Genomic DNA, 17,794 nt, shown 5'->3' on the forward strand with positions numbered 1-17,794 from the left:
CCAAGTTTTTAGTGCCATGATGACTCTAAAAGTTAAAAGGGTTGATGAAGTGAGTCCATCTATCATCAATTGATAGTTTGATACCCATTCCAATATTTCCATTGATCCCATCTTCCAGAGAGACAGAAAGTGCAAAATGATGATGCAAAGCAGAAGAGCATTGCGGTTAGCAAAAACCGCAAAGCAGCTGAGTCTTCTTGACAGAACACTCTCTCTTTCTTCTGTCCCCCCACAACATCATCAAGATGATCATAACAACAACGTTGTCATTCTCCTCTTCTCTACATTCTTCTTCGTTTTTCTTTTTATTATTATTATTATTTATTTATTAACAATTATTGTTGTCTCAATTTATTTGCAGGTTTTGGTTGAAGGCAATGGCTGCTCCAGAATCGCCATTCTCAATAGACCCTCTGCTCTCAACGCTATCAACACCTCCATGGTTCCTTATTTATCATTCATTTTCCCTTTTCAGGATGTTAATTTGGTTTTTGCTTTTGTTTCTTTTTCCACTCTCCTATACCCAAATGCATGCACTAGTTAAACTCTTAATCATTCATCATGTTTTATATTTTGACAAGAAATGGTACCAACATGCTCCTTGGCATTGCTCTTTTAATTATTGGATGAAATTCTGTGCTGACCCCATAATTACTAATAGCGAGATGACTCGAGTTAATGTATGAGGTGTGGCGATTGAGTTTCGTCTACAAACATGTTTCGCAAAGTCATGTTAATTTAGTTTTTAACTGATTTTGAGGTGTAAAGCCATGGTTTGTGGTTTGAGTAAAAGCAAGAAAAATTCCTTTTCCATTAGGTCAAACTATGGTTTTGCACACTATTGTCCAAACATGCCCTTAGTGATGTTAGCGTGGGATATCAGTCAACATTAGAATGACTGATGCAGAGGGTATCGAAGAATCTATTGCTTGCATTACACTTGTATATCTGTTTTTGTTTTGATTTTGTACTTACTTAGGGTAAGGGTTGACATGCTTTTTTATGATACTATTGTTTCTCAGGGGGCAAGACTGCATAAACTTTATAGAAGTTGGGAAGATAACCCTGATATTGGTTTTGTGATGGCGAAGGTAAGATATATTTTCTGTTATCATTTTACCTCTTTTTACATATGACAAAAAATTTACAATGATCTTGTGCGCTCATGTATCTAATGATGTGAAACTTACATGACATTTTCAATTTTCTTAAGGGCAGTGGCCGGGCATTTGCAGCTGGTGGAGATATTGTTGCCCTTTACCATTTGATAAACAAAGGTAAAATATGAATTTTTTTCCCATTAAGATCTGGATGATAAAGTACTACTCTGAACTCAGTCATGGTCTTAGTTTTGTGGTTCTAAAATGTATTTTATCCTTTCTATATATGCAGGGAAAATGGAAGCCTGTAAAGAATTTTTCAGAACAGTATATAGTTTTGTATACCTGATAGGTACATATATGAAGCCACATGTGAGTATGTTATTTGGAAGTGGTAAATTATTTGTGCTCTCTTTGTTAGATATTTAAGTGTGATATACTCATATCTACTGGTTCTTATACGCGTGACACATTTACTGTTCAAATGTTGATTTAAAACCATTGAAATACAAATGTTTGGAAATAACAGTTAAATTTGAGCTATTCTAAGGTTATAAAAAAATTTAGGACTACAATAAGTGGTGATACAGTGCAGCCCAAGTGGCTCCTGATTCTTGACAGAATATCAGAATTAAGTGCAAATAAAATGTTACTTACAAGTTACAACCCAAAAGACTTGGACAACTATTAGAAGAGGATCCGGACACATTCTTCTTGGAGAAAGCATGTTAAATGTACCATGTATTATTAGGATTGCTAAACCCTGCAATTTTGAGTTGAGCCTTTAGAAAGATGATAAAATATGGTTTTACAACTTAATGATTCGGCTTAATGTGCTACGAGCTGACTTTCGTAGTAGAACAGGGAAAGGATTAATGGGTAGAGAGAAAAGTTAGGAACAAAACTATACTAAATTAAGAAGCTTATTAGCAATACCATGACTAATTAATCACCGATGGCGAACCCTAAACCTTAATTTACACTGATATGAATACGATGACTACATAATTACACTTACATTACACCTCTTAGCATTCAGAGTGGTTGGGCAAAGTGGTCAATAGAGTAAATGACATCATTAATATTTCCTTTATAATATGTAGTTTAATATTTTGACACAATATACAACAACAATAACAAACAAGCCTTTTCCTATTAGTTGGGGTTTGCTACATACATGATACATAAAAAACATAATTCTTTATCACGTATGGAGTCAGATCATTTACTCCTAATCTCTCTTAATAATTTGGCCTATAGTTCTTCTTCGTCTCCATCTACCTCTAACTATTGGACTGTATTCCATCTGGTCAGCCTTTCTAACTGATGCATCTACGAGTCTTCTCATCTCATAATCGAGTAATCTAAGACAAGATTTTTGCAACTTTTCTGGAAGCTACCAATTTTCCTCTAATAATTATATCTCCAGTCCTATCTTGTGTAATCACTCATCCATCACGACATTCTTTTCTCTGTGACAATGTGTTTACTTTCTTGTCGGCTCTTTATCCTCTAGCATTCAATCCTGTACAACATTGCAGATCCCATTCTTCACATTAGCCACAGGCAAATTGTTAGATAATTTAAAATCAATGTTCATTTTCCCTAGTTTATTAGCATGAAACAGAAGTTGTACAGTAATAAATTTCTTGCAGGTGGCTCTTCTGAATGGCATTACCATGGGTGGTGGAGCAGGAATTTCAATCCCTGGGACATTCCGGGTTGCAACAGATAAAACTGTATGTAAAATGGAAGCTTTCGTAAATATGTACACAATTAACCCTCATTCAAAACTACATTTTCTCATCCTTGACCATATTGATGAAGTGCGATAGTTTTTATTATTCTTACAGTTGTCACTATGGATTGTTATTTGTAAGTCAAGATTTGTGATTCCAGAATTTAGGGTTTACATGTGTTGGGTCTTGGAGTGTCTTCTTTCTAGTGGATTAGGATTCCCTTTTCTATTTTAGACTAGGAACATTTTAGTTTGTAAATAGGGTTACTAGTGCAAGCTAGTTCTAGATACATATTGTGTCTTCAAATAGTGATGCTCTTATTGAATATTTGATGTGATAATTTTAAATTTCTAGAAGTATGTCTTCCTTTTAGGAGGTATATGCATTGAAACACTTGCGTTGCATGTGCTGAGTTCACTATAAGTTATCACCATTTTGCAGAGGTTTGCTACCCCTGAAGTTCATATTGGATTCCATCCTGATGCTGGAGCATCTTTTTACCTTTCACATCTACCTGGTCACCTAGGTATTGTTATCTGTATACATGCCTTATCTTCTGCTTTTGTGTTACTCAAAATCCATGGATAGGCAGATTCTATGTAATTCATTTTAATAGAGATAATCTGAAGATATTTAATGTTTACTTGTAATCGTGCCCCTGGGAGGGGGGGGGGGGTGATAGTAAAGTTTTGAAAATTGTCTTTGGTCAAGATGCTATAAATTTAGAATGTTTTCTTCTGAAAAAAACCTTGGTCATAGGAAAGTCTTGTTGGTACAATATTAATACAATTGGAATTGGAATTGAGGGAGATATAATTCCATATTTCCATTGATTGTATACAGCTTTGCATTCCATAACTGTTATTCTTACTTCCATTGATATCAAATGTTATACACCGAAACTGTTGTCTGGCTTTATTTATTATTAGAATATACTGTTTTGGATGGGAATGCATGAAACAGAGTTTATTCAAGCCTTCCATGTAGACCTCAGCTGTGGTTAATTGTTAGTTATGATCAGGTAGTTAAGGTCACATAGCTGTGAGCCTGTGACTATCACTCTGCTTGTCTTGTACAAACAACCGCTTGTGCTCTCACGAAAAGAATAATGAAAAGTTCAGAATTTTGCCTCACTTCCTCAAAATTTCTCTATCTCTGTTTTTTGGCATTTATCCAATTAAGTGTTGACAGAATATATATATATATATATATATATATATATATATATATATTTGAACATTGGAGGATTTATTAAATAGGCTAATCTTATTTTTAAAATGATTGTAGGGAAGTTCATGGGTTAAGAACTAATCACCACATGAAAATATGATTGATGAACTACCTCTATCTATAGTATTTCTTTGTTTTATAGGTTGTCATTCTATGCAGGAGAGTACTTGGCTCTGACAGGGGAAAAACTGAACGGAGTAGAGATGGTTACCTGTGGACTTGCTACACACTATTCGCTAATTGAAGTTTAGTTCTGTTAAACTCAGCTTGCTTCTTTACCAATTCTAATAGACTTTTCAGTCTCTATAACCTTCAAAACCATTGTTTTGTCCTGTAGAGGCTTCCATTAATTGAAGAACAGCTGGGGAAATTGATTACTGATGACCCTTCTGTCATCGAAACCACTTTAGAACAGTATGGTGACCTTGTACACAAAGATAGAAGTAGCATACTACAAAGGTTTGACCTGTCTCACCTTCTCTCTAAGGGTGTTTTTTACTATTTGGGTAGAAAGAAATAATATAAAGAACAGAAAATATTATGAGACAAAGGAAAGATATCACAATTCACAAGCACACTATCTTAGAAGAGCCCTACATTCACTCTACGAATAAAAAAAAGAAATCCCCTTAAAAAGAACCATTGTTAGTGGAAATCCTGCAAGAAGACAGAAATAGTGTGGTAAAAAATAAGTTGACAGAATGCTCTCTTTAGTTACTTTGTCTTTTTTATTTTAACTCAATATAAGATAGGTCTTATTTATACTTATCATTTTCTTCAGGCTTGAAATTCTGGACAAATGCTTTTGCCATGACACAGTTGAAGAGATTGTTGATGCTTTGGTAAGATTTGCATCCTTTTTTAATATTTCAAAGCTTTCAATACAGTTCTATATTGAAAATTGCATTTGTTTTTAACATTCTGCTTAAAAGATTAAAACAGGAAGTAACTATTAATATTCTCGCTTTTGTTAATTTCTCTCCATATTTCCTGAGTGACAAAATAGGAAAGCATTTACCCTATGGAGAAAACTCTTACCCCTAAGGGGAATGGCATGCATGTAAGGGTTGGTTTGGTTTCATTTACCCCCCTTATGTGAGTTCTAATTTAAGTTGAAAATCTGGGGCTTTCCATGTGAACTGTATCCTTGGCGCCTAAAAAGATAAGTTCGCCTAGTTGCATATTTGTTATGTCCGAAAAATTAAGAATGGAAATATAACTAACCAACTCTGATTAGTTTCCCTGTCTCTACTTATAATGAGAACTAAAGATCAGCATAATGTAGGCTTTAGCCCAATTACACATGCATAATAACAAATTTCTAACACATTTCTGATGCCATTTGAGAATCACAAGAAAATGTGTACGGACAGTTGCAACATGGAAAATATGTTTTGGCGTCTCTTGTATGCCATCCTTTCTTTTGTCTGATTTAACCTTTTGGTGAGCATTTTATCTTTTCTTGAAATCTTATCCTTAATAAATTTCCATCAGGAAGTTGCGGCAAGTGAAACAAAGGACGCATGGTGCATTTCTACCCTAAACAGACTTAAAGAAGCTTCTCCATTAAGCTTGAAGGTTTCCTTGAGATCTGTGAGTTCCTTTTGTGCCTGAAGTCTAAACACTTAGAATTCCGGTTTTCATTGTTCTTCTTTCCGTATAAGAAACCGTGTCTACATTGTAATCCATCTAACTGGTGCAGATACGAGAAGGTAGATTTCAGACCCTTGATCAGTGCTTATCGCGCGAGTACCGTATGACTTTACAAGGAATATCTAAGCAGATATCTGGTGACTTCTGTGAGGTATAAGCATAGTGAATTTCTGGAAACTGAAACAATCTTATTGTGTCTTTCTTAACAGTTAACATAAGTTGATTTGATATCATTATATAGGGAGTGAGGGCACGTGTGGTGGACAAGGACTTGGCACCAAAGGTACTATTTGATTGCATTATCTCATTGAAATGGGAATTTTGCCCAACTGAACCAATTTTTTTCAGATTTAAAATTTGCTGTGTAAATGCTTTGAAATCTAAATTTATACTCGATTACCAATCAAATATATGCAGTGGGATCCTCCAACCTTGGAAAAGGTGTCTGAAGATATGGTAGATCAATATTTCTTACCTCTTAGTGAATTTGAACCTGATCTAGAGCTGCCCACAAAAGTTCGTGAAGCATTTTTGTAGCTTCCCTTTCTCACAAGGTGTTTCCTGAATTGGACAAATAGATATACACACAAAGACACCATTGAATATTTTTCAGAGCATTGGTCATGCTTGTACGTATTGACAATCTGATGTTAGCTAGAGGATTATCACAATAATATGTGCATTGTGAAAGCTGAGTTGTGAAACAGATATTGTTTGGCGAAAGGAATAACATCTTGTGCAATTTGCCCTGACCTCCCCTCTATTATTTTCGCAGACACTAATCACCATTATTTTATTGTGGACATTGCACTGACCTCCTCTGAGATTTATCATTATTGCATTGATATCCTCTAAGATTTATGATTATAACACTAAACATCCCTCATTATTCTAAATGGTGTATGAAGGAAGGGAGGTCAGTGTATTTCGCAAAATAGATGGGAGGTTAATAGTGTATTTGGTTCTTTAAATCACTTGCTTCCGAGCAATGTAAGACCTGGATTTTCAGAACAAGCTAATTTCCGACTCACGCGTAGAATCAGTGTAAGCGTGACAGGAGTTTGATATTTGAGAAAGATTAATGAAGAAGAAAGTTCAGGAATTGCTTGAGGAATGTTGCGTAGTCATTTTAGGAATTAGAGCGAGTCGTCTGCACACCCGCCTTATGGCAAGCGTGTCCAGAATAGGCTAATTTCGCTTTAGAGCAACGTTTTAAGTGAGATTTCGAATCCTTGGAAAATTTAAAGATTTTCTTTATTTTTCCTTCGACCAGCGTTTCATTTCGGAACTCTGGACTGTACGCACGATAGGTTTCACTTTTCGGATGTCCGCCGACGCTAATTTCTTTGCTTCGAAACCCTATTTTCGAGCAATGGATGAAGACTTTTTCTATTCGGGACTTCTAACGAAGATTCCGTCCATGTTGCCAGACTTGTTTCGACGTTTCCAATCTTTCTTCAGTTGGAAGTTTTGTCGTTTGAGCATCACAGCAAAAAGTAGTTTTTCGGGGCAGATTAACCGACACCGCTTTTGAGTTTTTCGATATCGTTTTTCCCAAATCCTAGATATTTGTTTTGAGTTCTGGAATTCTGACGCCAGAATCTCTCTTAGAATTTCTCGGTGATCGTGCTGCAAAAATCGGAATCGCGAAATTTTCATTTTCCCGCGATTTCACCCGCCTATAAATAGCGCGAAAAAGCAAAATCCTCTCATTTTCTTTCCATTTGTGGCTGATTTCGTGGGGAGCAAGGGGGGAGGAGATTTCCGCGAAAACTTGACCAATCTTCGTGCAGTTCGTCCCTACTTCTAGGTATCGAGGTAACTATCATGAATCCTGCCTCTGATTTCTGTTTCTGCTGAGTTTCTGAAGTCGTTTCTGTGCTCTAAGTTTTGAGCTTTTTCTAAAATTGTCCGATTTCTCTGATTTCTCGCTTGGGTTATGTTCCTTATGTTCCCCTGAGTCTAAAACCTCTGTCAGTAAACTCTGATTGCGATTCAGTTGTCCAGGATCTGAAAAATTGACTCAAAACTCTTTTTGTCTCACATTTCGAAACTTTATTGTCGAAAAGACTTAATCTGACTTCGTGCCTTTAGGATTTGTTGTCACGGATATCATGAGGATCGTTGCTGTCAAATTTGTTTTCCGAACTGATAACTTTGAAGTTTTGAGCCTTTATTTTGGACCAAAATGCCCCTGGATAGTCGTATTTCGACCCGATTGTCCGAAAATTGTTCCGACAATTTCTTTGCCTTAGTTTTACCCTAAAACTACCTTGTGAATTGATTTAGATCGAAGAAAAAGTTCGAAAACTCTATTTTCCATAGTGGCCGAAACCTAATTGCTTGGGTACCGTGTCCAAAAATAATTTTTGGGTCTCTATGACCTGAGCCTTTGCGTAGCTCTTTCAATTGTCGAAATTTTGGCGCCGGTTTCGTGTCATTCTGAGTTATGTAGCTCGAGTTATGCTCGTTTTAGCGAACGAAGTCTCCGTTGTCAATTTGTGCCTAAATAGGAACTCTGAAGCTTTAGAGGCTTTCTTTACGATTTCGATTAGTATTAGTAGATCGTGTTGCTCCTAGTGAAGCTTGTGTTGATGATTGTGTTTTCTTTGTTCTAGGTTCGCAATTTCCATGCCCAACTTCTACTCACGAAGGTAAGGGTAACTCGGTTTTAGAGCGTCTTTGAGTCTTGCATGCTTTTATCGCACTGCCTGTGTTTGAGATGAAGATGTTTATATTGATTGGCAGATGATTATGATTATTATGCTGAATTTGGAAAATGTTTTCTGAGAGGCTTCGGCCGTTTACTGGTTTCTGTCGTTACTGCTTCCTAGTGGATGGAACATGTGATTACTTTGGATTGGTCCTTGGGTGGGCTTTGTTATTGTCTGACTTGGCATATAGGGCTTGAGTCAAGTGGCGATGAGGAGGTGTGTCCTATCATTGTCCCATCTTGCGAGGTGCTAAGTGGCGATCAGGAGGTGTGTCCTATGATTGTCCCGTCTTGTGTGACGTTAAGTGGCGATTAGGAGGTGTGTCCTATGATTGTCCCGTCATGTATGACGTTATAAGTGGCGATGAGGAGGTGTGTCCTATCATTGTCCCGTCTTGAGAGACGATATTGATCGATCCATTTTCTTAGCAGCATATAGTTGCATTATAGGGAACTAACACCTGACCCTATGTTGTTGGATTTTCGTATTGGTTTATTGATATCTGATTTGATGTTACATTGTTGAGGTTATTATTATCTGAGTCCGATTTATGTTTAAGTTGTTGATATATGAGTTGAGTTATGTTGCTAGTTATTTACCATGCCAGGTAATTAAATTCGAACAGCATGATTTTTCTCTTTTATACATGGTAATTGCATGGAGTTAACCCTTTCTATTTGCTACTTGTTGTTTGGGCGCTTAACGCTATTAGGCGATGGAGATCCTTCCGCCGAGGCATAGCTACTCGAGTTGGAGATCGAGTTGTAAGCGGTGGAGTAGAGGTATGAGAAGCAGCTTTGCTTCTCTTCTTGTGGATTATGTTGGAGTCTCTTTTTCTTTATGAGAACTCTGTTATTAAAGTCTTGCTTCCGCCACTGTTAAAGTGCGCATGTTTATTCTGAACCTTACTTATGGTATTGTAAACTATTATTACTGTATATCGGGAAACAAGTTATCTAAATAAAGTTATGGTATGTTTCCAACCTTTTAGCCGAAGTGTTTAGTTGTTTTACAGAAAAAAAAAATTCCCTTGGTTTTTAGGGATTGCAGATTGGTCCTTAGACTTTGTTAGGTTACTAATGTGACTCCTCAGTTGAGAAATTGGGGTGTTACAAGCAACCTTACCCATTTTTCTAATGCTTTAATTTTCATTTGTAGATTTCAAGACTTGCATTAAAATTATAAACTTGACTATAATTTCTGAGGCAACTACTCCCTCCGTTCCTTATTATAAGTCAATTTTACTTAAATATCTAGGATTAAGAAAATTAGTTAAAATTCGTTAAGTGCAATAAATTTGTAAGACTTTTTAATTAACTTTACTAAATTGTCCTTACTTATAACTTTAACACTTCAATTAACTCTCAGTCCAAAATAATATCCCACTATATCTAGAATTGTACTCCATATAATGCATTTAATTTGATACTCTTGTAGTCCACCAAGTAATCCAATAGATGAAAAGCTTGTATTTCTAGAGTTAAGGTTAGTGAATGATAGCGGCATTGAAAATAAATTAAAATATGAAAAGCTGAAATATTAAGTTTTTAATGTAAGGGTAAGTTTGGAAAAAATTAATCAATGTTACCTAAATATTAGAAATGGACTTATATTTAGGGGGGAAATTTTCCAAAAAAATAATCAATTAAGATTTTTCTCTAAATGCATTCAGTTTCCACCAGAAAACATGCTTGTGTACATTTGCCTTGATAATGGCCAAACAACATCATAACTATGCTTGTTACAACAAATCTGTAGTGTCAAGTAGTGTCAACTCCTGCTTCCTCAAAAATCACCAGTGGCAGTTATTACATGCACACTTCTGGCGGTTCCAACTCGCCAGAAATGTATATCTCCGTCAAAAATAAAAAATGCGTTTGCCGGGAGTCGAACCCGGGTCTATTGCTTGGAAGGCAATTATCCTAACCGTTGGACTACAAACGCTTGTTGAAATATCATTCCACATGTGACCTTATAACCAAATCTTCAGTCTAAAACGACGTAGTTTAACCGTGCATTCGTTTTCGTCTTACCGCGTCGTTAAGAAACACTATAATCACAATCACATTGGAATCAATTCCAATGCAATCGCTCTTTCCCTGATTCTGAATTCAATTCAATTCAAATCCCTTTCTTCAATTCACAGTCACTTTGATTCGCAAGGTACATACAATGATTCAACACATGTTTCCAATTTTCGCTTTTGAATTTTTTTGTTTTGAATTTGGGAAATTATCGTGGTTGGATTGAATTCAATTCAATCAACATGAACTTGATTTCTCGTGTTTGGCAGAAACTGGTTTCGATGGTGCAAGCTCGGAGTCCGCAGCGTGGAGATTCAACTACAACACCCTTAGTTGTGAGTAACGTATTTCCCAATTTTTTCATGATTTATAAATGGTTCTGCAAATTGCAATTGTATATTAAAATTTGATATTTATACTAAAAATCTACAAAAGCTGACTTTTTAAAAATAAAAATGTGGTCTTTTTGAAAATTATTAGATGAATGAATTGGGGAAATAATTAAGGTTAATAGAAAGAAAGAAAAAAATTCCCAATGTGGGTGTAACTGCAAGTGTTAGACATTGAATATTGGAACAACTAACTGGAGTTCTGGCAGGAAAATAAAAAATAAAAATTTGGATAACATGCTTAAATATGAAAGGGGTATCTACTATCTAGCAGGGTTGTTAGTGGCGGATAGTGTAGCGTAGCGGCAAGCCCAAAACACGCTATTTCAAGCGCTATTGCGGCAAATAGCGGACAATAGCGACAAATAGCGGTGAATAGTGGAGTAGTGGTGAAACCCCAGAGCGCTACGCTATAGCGCTATTGCGCCGCTATGGTGCGCTATTAACAAGTCTGCTATCTAGTTATTATGGTGAATCAGACTCAGGAATGTGAAATTTTCAGTATTGTAGAAAAAGTGGTTCTGCTGAGTGCTGAGTAATAGGGAAAATATAATATTTTTGATAAGATACTTAAATATGAAAGGGGTATCTACTATTTACTATCTAGTTGTTATGGTGAATCAGACTCAGGAATGTGAAATTTTCAGTATTGTAGAAAAAGGGGTTCTGCTGAGCAATATGAAAAATCTGTGTTGAAAGAATAGTTAAATGCACAATGACAAATACTTTATTAGCGTATATTAGCTCAAGATCAGTTTTCTTAGACTTAAATATGATACTTGGCTTCTTGTGGTATTCATTTTATGATTCCTATAGATAGGGATTTGTTTGGTTCAAATGCTTTATTGCTAATTTGTTATGGCATTTAGTTGTACTTTTGGCTAGTAGCTCCACCTTGCTTTTATGATTGTGCTGATTGAAAGATGTACTTTTACTAGTTTTTGTTACTGAAATGCAAATAAATTTAACTTTTACAGGCACAGGAAGATGGTTTGGCAAATGATGGGCTTATTCCTCAAATATTTTCATCAGTGCCAGCTCTAAGTGAAGCTGCTTCTTATTTTGCACAAACAACATCATACTTCACTGGTTGTTTCTCTGATTATTCAGGCAAGCTTATTTTGCGGTTTATCTAGTTCTTCAGAAATGTATTTTAAGTAGATTCTTCTTTCAGAAGCTTAAGGAATTATGCAGCCAGTCTCTAGAGTTCCGTAAACAAAAAGGTGATCATGAAGCTGCATTATTATGTGGCATGTCAAGATATTGTTTGTTAATAGAGATAGTGAGAGCTAGAGATAAAAGACAGAGAGAGAGAGAGAAGAGACAGAGAGAGAAGATAAACTGTAACTGAATTCTGTTATTCATATCCTGAATTGGTTGAATACAGTACGCTCTTATATATAGAGCTTAGAGAAGAGAAAGCTTTTTAAGGAAGCTAACTAAAACAAAAGTAACAGCTTAGGTTTAACTAATACAAGTATAAGGCAGCTTAAGTAAGCTTATGCTATATCATCTGTGATATTTATCTGCCAGAAAAATTGTATGGAGGTAATTAGTTCATCTACTTTTTGTTAAAAGTAGAAATGATGCAGTTAAGATTTTATGTCACTTCAACTGCTGCATTATACAAGGGAATTGAAAATTCAAAACCTAACGAGATTGCTTAAAACTCACCTTTTAAGGAACAAGCAAAGCCTCACATAATGAAATTATTTTTATATAACTTGTGCTCTTGTTAAACCATATAGAAATCCAGCTATAGCAAAATCCGTGTAAAATATATAACCTTTCACGTTTATGTCGTTTTCCCTTCACAATTTATTGTGAATCTAATTAGATTCTGGGAATATTCTATTCCTTGTTGTTTTCAAGTCTTCATGATCACTTTAGTCTAAGGGCATGGCTGTAGAACTTGAGATTCTTTTCAACTTCATGAAATTTCACCTATACATAATTTTGAATTTGTTGAATCTGAAACTTCATTCTTATATCCTTACACTGTTCTCTGATGCATCTGCTTTCATCTTATTTTTTTATTTGATTTCTGTCAAAAACCCAAGCGTTTTCTTTATAGTCACTTTGTTGCATGTTTTTTTAAATTAATGGTAGTAACTACAGGCCATTGACTGCAGCAATTTAAGACCTTGAAGCTTTTGTTAATTTTCAGTTGAAAATTCTTCAAGACACTCTGGTGCTTCTGACATTCGTCCACAAGAACTCGTAACTTTTGCTTCTGCAGAAGCCGAGACATCTTCATCTACTGAAATTGATCATATTTCTTCAAACAGAAACCATTTAACAAGTGTTGAATCATCTAACACTTCTACTTCTGCGTCTGCCCATGTGCATGATGAAATCACAATAACTGCTGGTGGAGATCCATTGCAAAATGCCAGTGCGCTTGTTGAATCAAATAATACTGGACAAAGTGGCATTTCCATTTTCAAAAGGTATTGTTTGTCAACCCAACCTAAATGTGATTTTTTTCTTTCTGATAAGCCCTTAAATCCTTCTTTTGTCTTAATTATAAAACTGAATTGTTATAATGTCACTAGCTGGTAACGGCTTTTATGAACAACACAGTTGATGTGTCTGACAGGCTTGACTTATGAGGGTGCAGTGACAGTAAAGACTATGGTATCATGACAATGATTTATAAATTTAGAACTTTTAAGAAAATGAGTGGTTCTCCTTAAATTTCCTCTTTATTTGGTGTATGAGTATCTGTTCCAAAAGTATACTTTTAAATGCGCTGAGATGCATAAAGACCGAGTAAGAGAAATGAGTTTAAGGTGTTGAAGATCACGAGATAGAAAGTTAAATAAAACTGAGAAAATGGTAGAGTTTTCTGTGAAACTGTTATTGATTTCATTGAATGAATCGGTCAATACAAGATGGCTTCTGTATACAGCATGGTTAACTCTAACAGGCAGCAACTGAAGCTGTTAATTACAGCTGTGTAACTAACTTGTAACTAAAAGCTAACAAAATTACATAGGCCATGACAGAATACAACCAAGTGTAGGATACAAGTATACACTGGACTGAATACTATTGTACTGATATAAGCAGCATCTCTAACACAAGGAACCTCTGAGTCTGTAAAGAAGAAAAATATATGGTATCTCATATTAATTATTTCTTGTTTGTTATTACATCCTTCGTTGACAAAAAATATTATTCCCCTCTTTATTGAGGCTCTGCATTTAGTTTTCATTCTCTCGTTCTTGTCCACATATATTTTTTCCGTTGTTTTTCCATGTTTTTCTTTCCTTTCCATGAGTGTTGGATAAACCAAAAATTATGTAGGATACTGTATTTTCAGTTTGTAAAGTAAAATAGAGTCCAGGGGCTCAGCAAATAAAAGTTGTCTTTTTTTCCTTGTGTAATCGAGTATCCCCATGCATACCATTTTATTATTGGTCCCACTTTAGGAATTCGCAACTTATGCTCTAATTGATAATTGGTGCATTTTTTAAGATGAAAATTGATGTTAAACATGGCAATATGAAATCTGTTAGGCGCTTATGCTAGACAACACATGGGAAACAAGGGAAGGGGCAATATTGGAATAGTACCCGGAGAAGTTGGTTAGGAGTAGAAAGGGGAGACTCTAGTAGATTGGTCATTTGATAGCAACAAAGTGGAGATGGGAGTTCTGGAATCCAGGTTGGGGAGGCAGACAGTCATTTGGGTAATTGTGGATTGGCTATTGCCACAAGGAATGAAGGTCTTCTTTGATATTGTTCTTTCAGTCTCTGTATTTTTTTTCTCCTTTCTATTTTACTCAGAGCTTTGTTTTGGATTCATTCTCTAATTTCTAAAGTCAATACTAGTTGCTATCAATTTATCAGACACTTATGGTAGATGAGAGATGGGGAATAAGGGAAGGGGAAAGAGTGGAATTTTTGGCTGAAAAACAGTTGAGAAGGGGATGCTGGAATCTCTAATGGGATGTGTATATGGAGGGATTATCAGACACTTATGGTAGATGAGGGATGGGGAATAAGGGAAGGGGAAAGAGTGGAATTGTTGGCTGAAAAACAGTTAAGAAAAGAATGCTGGAATCCCTAAGTGGGATGTGTATATGGAGGGATTTCGTTTTGGGGATTGTGGGGTTGATATTGGCACTGGGAAGAGAAGGTTTTCCTCTATGAAATCATTTTTCAAGTCTTGTATTTCTCTACTTCTTTTTATACTCAGTTGTCTTCTGATTCATCCTCTTAGTAAATTTTAGTTTCTGTCCAAATCTTTCTCAATTTATAATTTTATATGATATTGATATGTAGAATTTTACTTTTCATTCTAAATATTCGGATTTCGGAAATTTATCCTAGGTCAAATACTGTAGCTAAATGATTGAAAGATTTGGTATAAGCTCTGCCACATAGGTACATGCTTCTTAAGCCAGCATGCGATGGAACTCTACTGATTTACTTTGACCTGTCATAGAAATTTATGATGTTGGTTTCTCCATAAAAACTGCCAATCCGTTTTTTTTTGGGGTTTTTTTGTTCAGATAGAACCATCTAAACTCCTAACTGTTGAGCTTTTGACAATTGAAATGGGGGTAATAAACTTATCTTTGTTGCTTCAGCCTGATTGATCGTGCTCGAAGAACTGTGCGTGGATCTGCGGATGATATAGGATGGCTTCAACGTGCTCCAGGAATGCCTCCAGTTGAAGATGGAACTGAGAGGTTCCTGGAAATTCTTGGCAATATAAAGTTAGTATCCTATTGTTTAATTTTTCTCAAATCTTACTGTTATTTTGTTAACTCAGTTTTTCCCCACTTTGTCAGGCATGGTGTTCACAAATTGCCGAATTCGGTGGTTTATTTGTTAATTCCAGGTAGTGACTTATTATGCTTCTGGTCAGGTTAAAGATTAACCACGACCAACCCCCTCAGAAAAAATAACACCCTGACCCCCACACACAGCCAAAGCTTGAAGTCCAATGATCAAGCCAGAAGGACATATTTTGTGGCCCCCTGTGATATAGGCTGTAAATGGCAGAACTTTGGTTGCAATGTTATTTTTATGCTATTAACATTTTTTTTCTTTTACAATGGCAGGTCTTTTCAGTAATCATGGTCCACTTTACTTTGTCAATACGAAAGTCAGTTTTTCAAAATTGGGTTTGGCCTGTCATATTGCCAAGATTCATAGTGAGGTATATGACAATTAGTAGCTTTAAATTGTTATAGTAATAACCAATAGCCCTAAGAAATGATAATAATCATAGTTCTTACGAAAAAAGCTAACTCTAATTTTTGTGTAGATTTTGTTAGTGTTCTTGTTCTTACATTCTATTATTGAATTTAGAGTTCAGTTGAGAAAAATGCCAGAGAGCTAAAAGAGTATATTGAGGAAATTTATTGGGGGTCAAAGAAACAAGTTTTGCTTCTTGGTCATAGCAAAGGAGGAGTAGATGCAGCAGCTGCTTTATCATTGTATTGGTCTGATTTGAAAGATAAAGTTGCGGGATTGGCCTTAGCACAAAGTCCCTATGGTGGTACACCTATAGCTTCTGATCTTCTGCGACAAGGACAACTTGGTGATTATGTAAATGTACGGAAGCTTACTGAGATTCTTATCTGTCGAGTAATTAAGGTATGTTGAGTCCTCCTATTATCATCTTTTGTACCTTGTTTGCACTTGATATGTGTGTCCTGTCTTCTTTGGCATCTTTTTCTTTGCATGTGAATGTTAGAGCATAATGATACGTATACATGTTTGTATCTTTTTGTTAACCCTTTCCCCGAAGCCCACGGTTCTGTTCACGCCGTCTCAAATAGGTAGCACACTAGCACTAATTATACTTGTCAGTTGTCACAAACAAAATTGAATGCTATATGATGATATGATTCTACTTATTTTGTGTAGTAACTCGTTAATTAACCTGTCCTACATTTTGTCTTCTCTTTATTGTTGTCATGTAAGCTACATAATTATATCATATTTCCTTAGTCCTTGGTCAGTGTCTTCTAGCTCTGTGAATGTCCGGTATTATTTAACTTATTATCCCTTGCTACTATTTGTCTTCTATTACAAGGGTGACATGCGAGCCTTAGAAGACTTGACATATGAAAGGCGGCAGGAATTTCTTAAGGAGCATCATCTTCCAGAAGAACTCCCTGTTGTTTCCTTTCGCACTGAAGCTGGCATTTCCCCTGCTGTTTTAGCCACGTTATCTCATGTTGCACATGCTGAACTACCCTTGGTCGCGTCGGCAGGTGAAACCACAAAACTCCCTGTGGTGATGCCCTTAGGTGCTGCTCTGGCTGCCTGTGCGCAGTTACTGCAAGTGAGGTATGGTGAGAAGAGTGACGGGCTTGTGACGTGTCGAGATGCCGAAGTTCCTGGATCTGTTGTGGTCCGACCTACGCGTAAATTGGACCATGCTTGGATGGTTTACTCGTCGCTAAATGATGACCCTGCTGAAGGAGATGCATCTCAGGTGTGTGAGGCTCTCTTGACTCTACTTGTGGAAGTGGGGCAGAAAAAGAGGCATGACCTTGCTATGAAAGATGAATGAAGCACACAAATTTTGTTGTACCTGCCATTTTATTTTATTTTATTCTATTTATTTTTTTATTTTTGCTATTCTAGAAGATAAAAAAAAGTTAGAAGCAGGACATGGATGAGAATATACATAAGTATATGTAGCTTTCCTGTTGAGTAAATCTAGCTCACGTGCTTTATATTTTTTTTTTCTTAACATTGCCACCAAAAATATGGAGAGTCAATGATGGATTGGGCAACATGTCGAATGATAAAAACTTGTACTTGCTGTTCTTGTGGCTTTTAGTAGAATGATATGATCGAAACTGTAGTAAAATGGATATGGAGTGTGAGGGAATGTAGTGGTAGTTAAGAATTAGATTAATGGAATTGGAATTGAGTCAGGCCATACATGTTCAAATACACGGTGTAAAACTACGTT

The 17,794-nt window shown here is 36.0% G+C and overlaps 2 protein-coding genes and 1 non-coding gene across 4 annotated transcripts; 2 read left to right on the top strand and 1 right to left on the bottom strand.

The window, feature by feature from the left end:
• Positions 1 to 2: 2 nt before the first annotated feature.
• Positions 3 to 9,437, top strand: LOC130748937 (3-hydroxyisobutyryl-CoA hydrolase-like protein 1, mitochondrial). 2 transcript variants are annotated; one of them, XM_057602186.1, is made up of 14 exons: positions 3 to 262; positions 362 to 442; positions 1,023 to 1,091; positions 1,214 to 1,277; positions 1,393 to 1,472; positions 2,756 to 2,839; positions 3,281 to 3,365; positions 4,229 to 4,314; positions 4,407 to 4,528; positions 4,851 to 4,911; positions 5,564 to 5,662; positions 5,772 to 5,873; positions 5,964 to 6,005; positions 9,149 to 9,437. In XM_057602186.1, exons 1-14 carry the CDS (start codon positions 137 to 139, stop codon positions 9,278 to 9,280), a joined length of 1,233 nt encoding a protein of 410 aa, XP_057458169.1. In that variant the 5' UTR covers positions 3 to 136; the 3' UTR covers positions 9,281 to 9,437. The 2 variants fall into 2 exon arrangements, with proteins under 2 accessions (XP_057458169.1, XP_057458170.1); XM_057602187.1 differs by lacking the exon at positions 9,149 to 9,437 and adding an exon at positions 6,140 to 6,474 and having other exon boundaries at positions 9 to 262.
• Positions 9,438 to 10,308: 871 nt separating this feature from the next.
• TRNAG-UCC (transfer RNA glycine (anticodon UCC)) lies at positions 10,309 to 10,380 on the bottom strand. Its single transcript has one exon. It is a non-coding gene; the product is annotated as a tRNA-Gly (tRNA).
• Positions 10,381 to 10,447: 67 nt separating this feature from the next.
• LOC130748215 (uncharacterized) lies at positions 10,448 to 17,645 on the top strand. Its single transcript, XM_057601383.1, has 9 exons — positions 10,448 to 10,599; positions 10,730 to 10,795; positions 11,827 to 11,959; positions 13,017 to 13,299; positions 15,447 to 15,575; positions 15,651 to 15,700; positions 15,924 to 16,021; positions 16,174 to 16,461; positions 16,904 to 17,645. Exons 2-9 carry the CDS (start codon positions 10,742 to 10,744, stop codon positions 17,384 to 17,386), a joined length of 1,518 nt encoding a protein of 505 aa, XP_057457366.1. The 5' UTR covers positions 10,448 to 10,599; positions 10,730 to 10,741; the 3' UTR covers positions 17,387 to 17,645.
• Positions 17,646 to 17,794: the final 149 nt, after the last annotated feature.

The sequence above is a fragment of the Lotus japonicus genome, chromosome 3 (assembly GCF_012489685.1).
Source record: "Lotus japonicus ecotype B-129 chromosome 3, LjGifu_v1.2".
NCBI lineage: Eukaryota > Viridiplantae > Streptophyta > Magnoliopsida > Fabales > Fabaceae > Lotus > Lotus japonicus.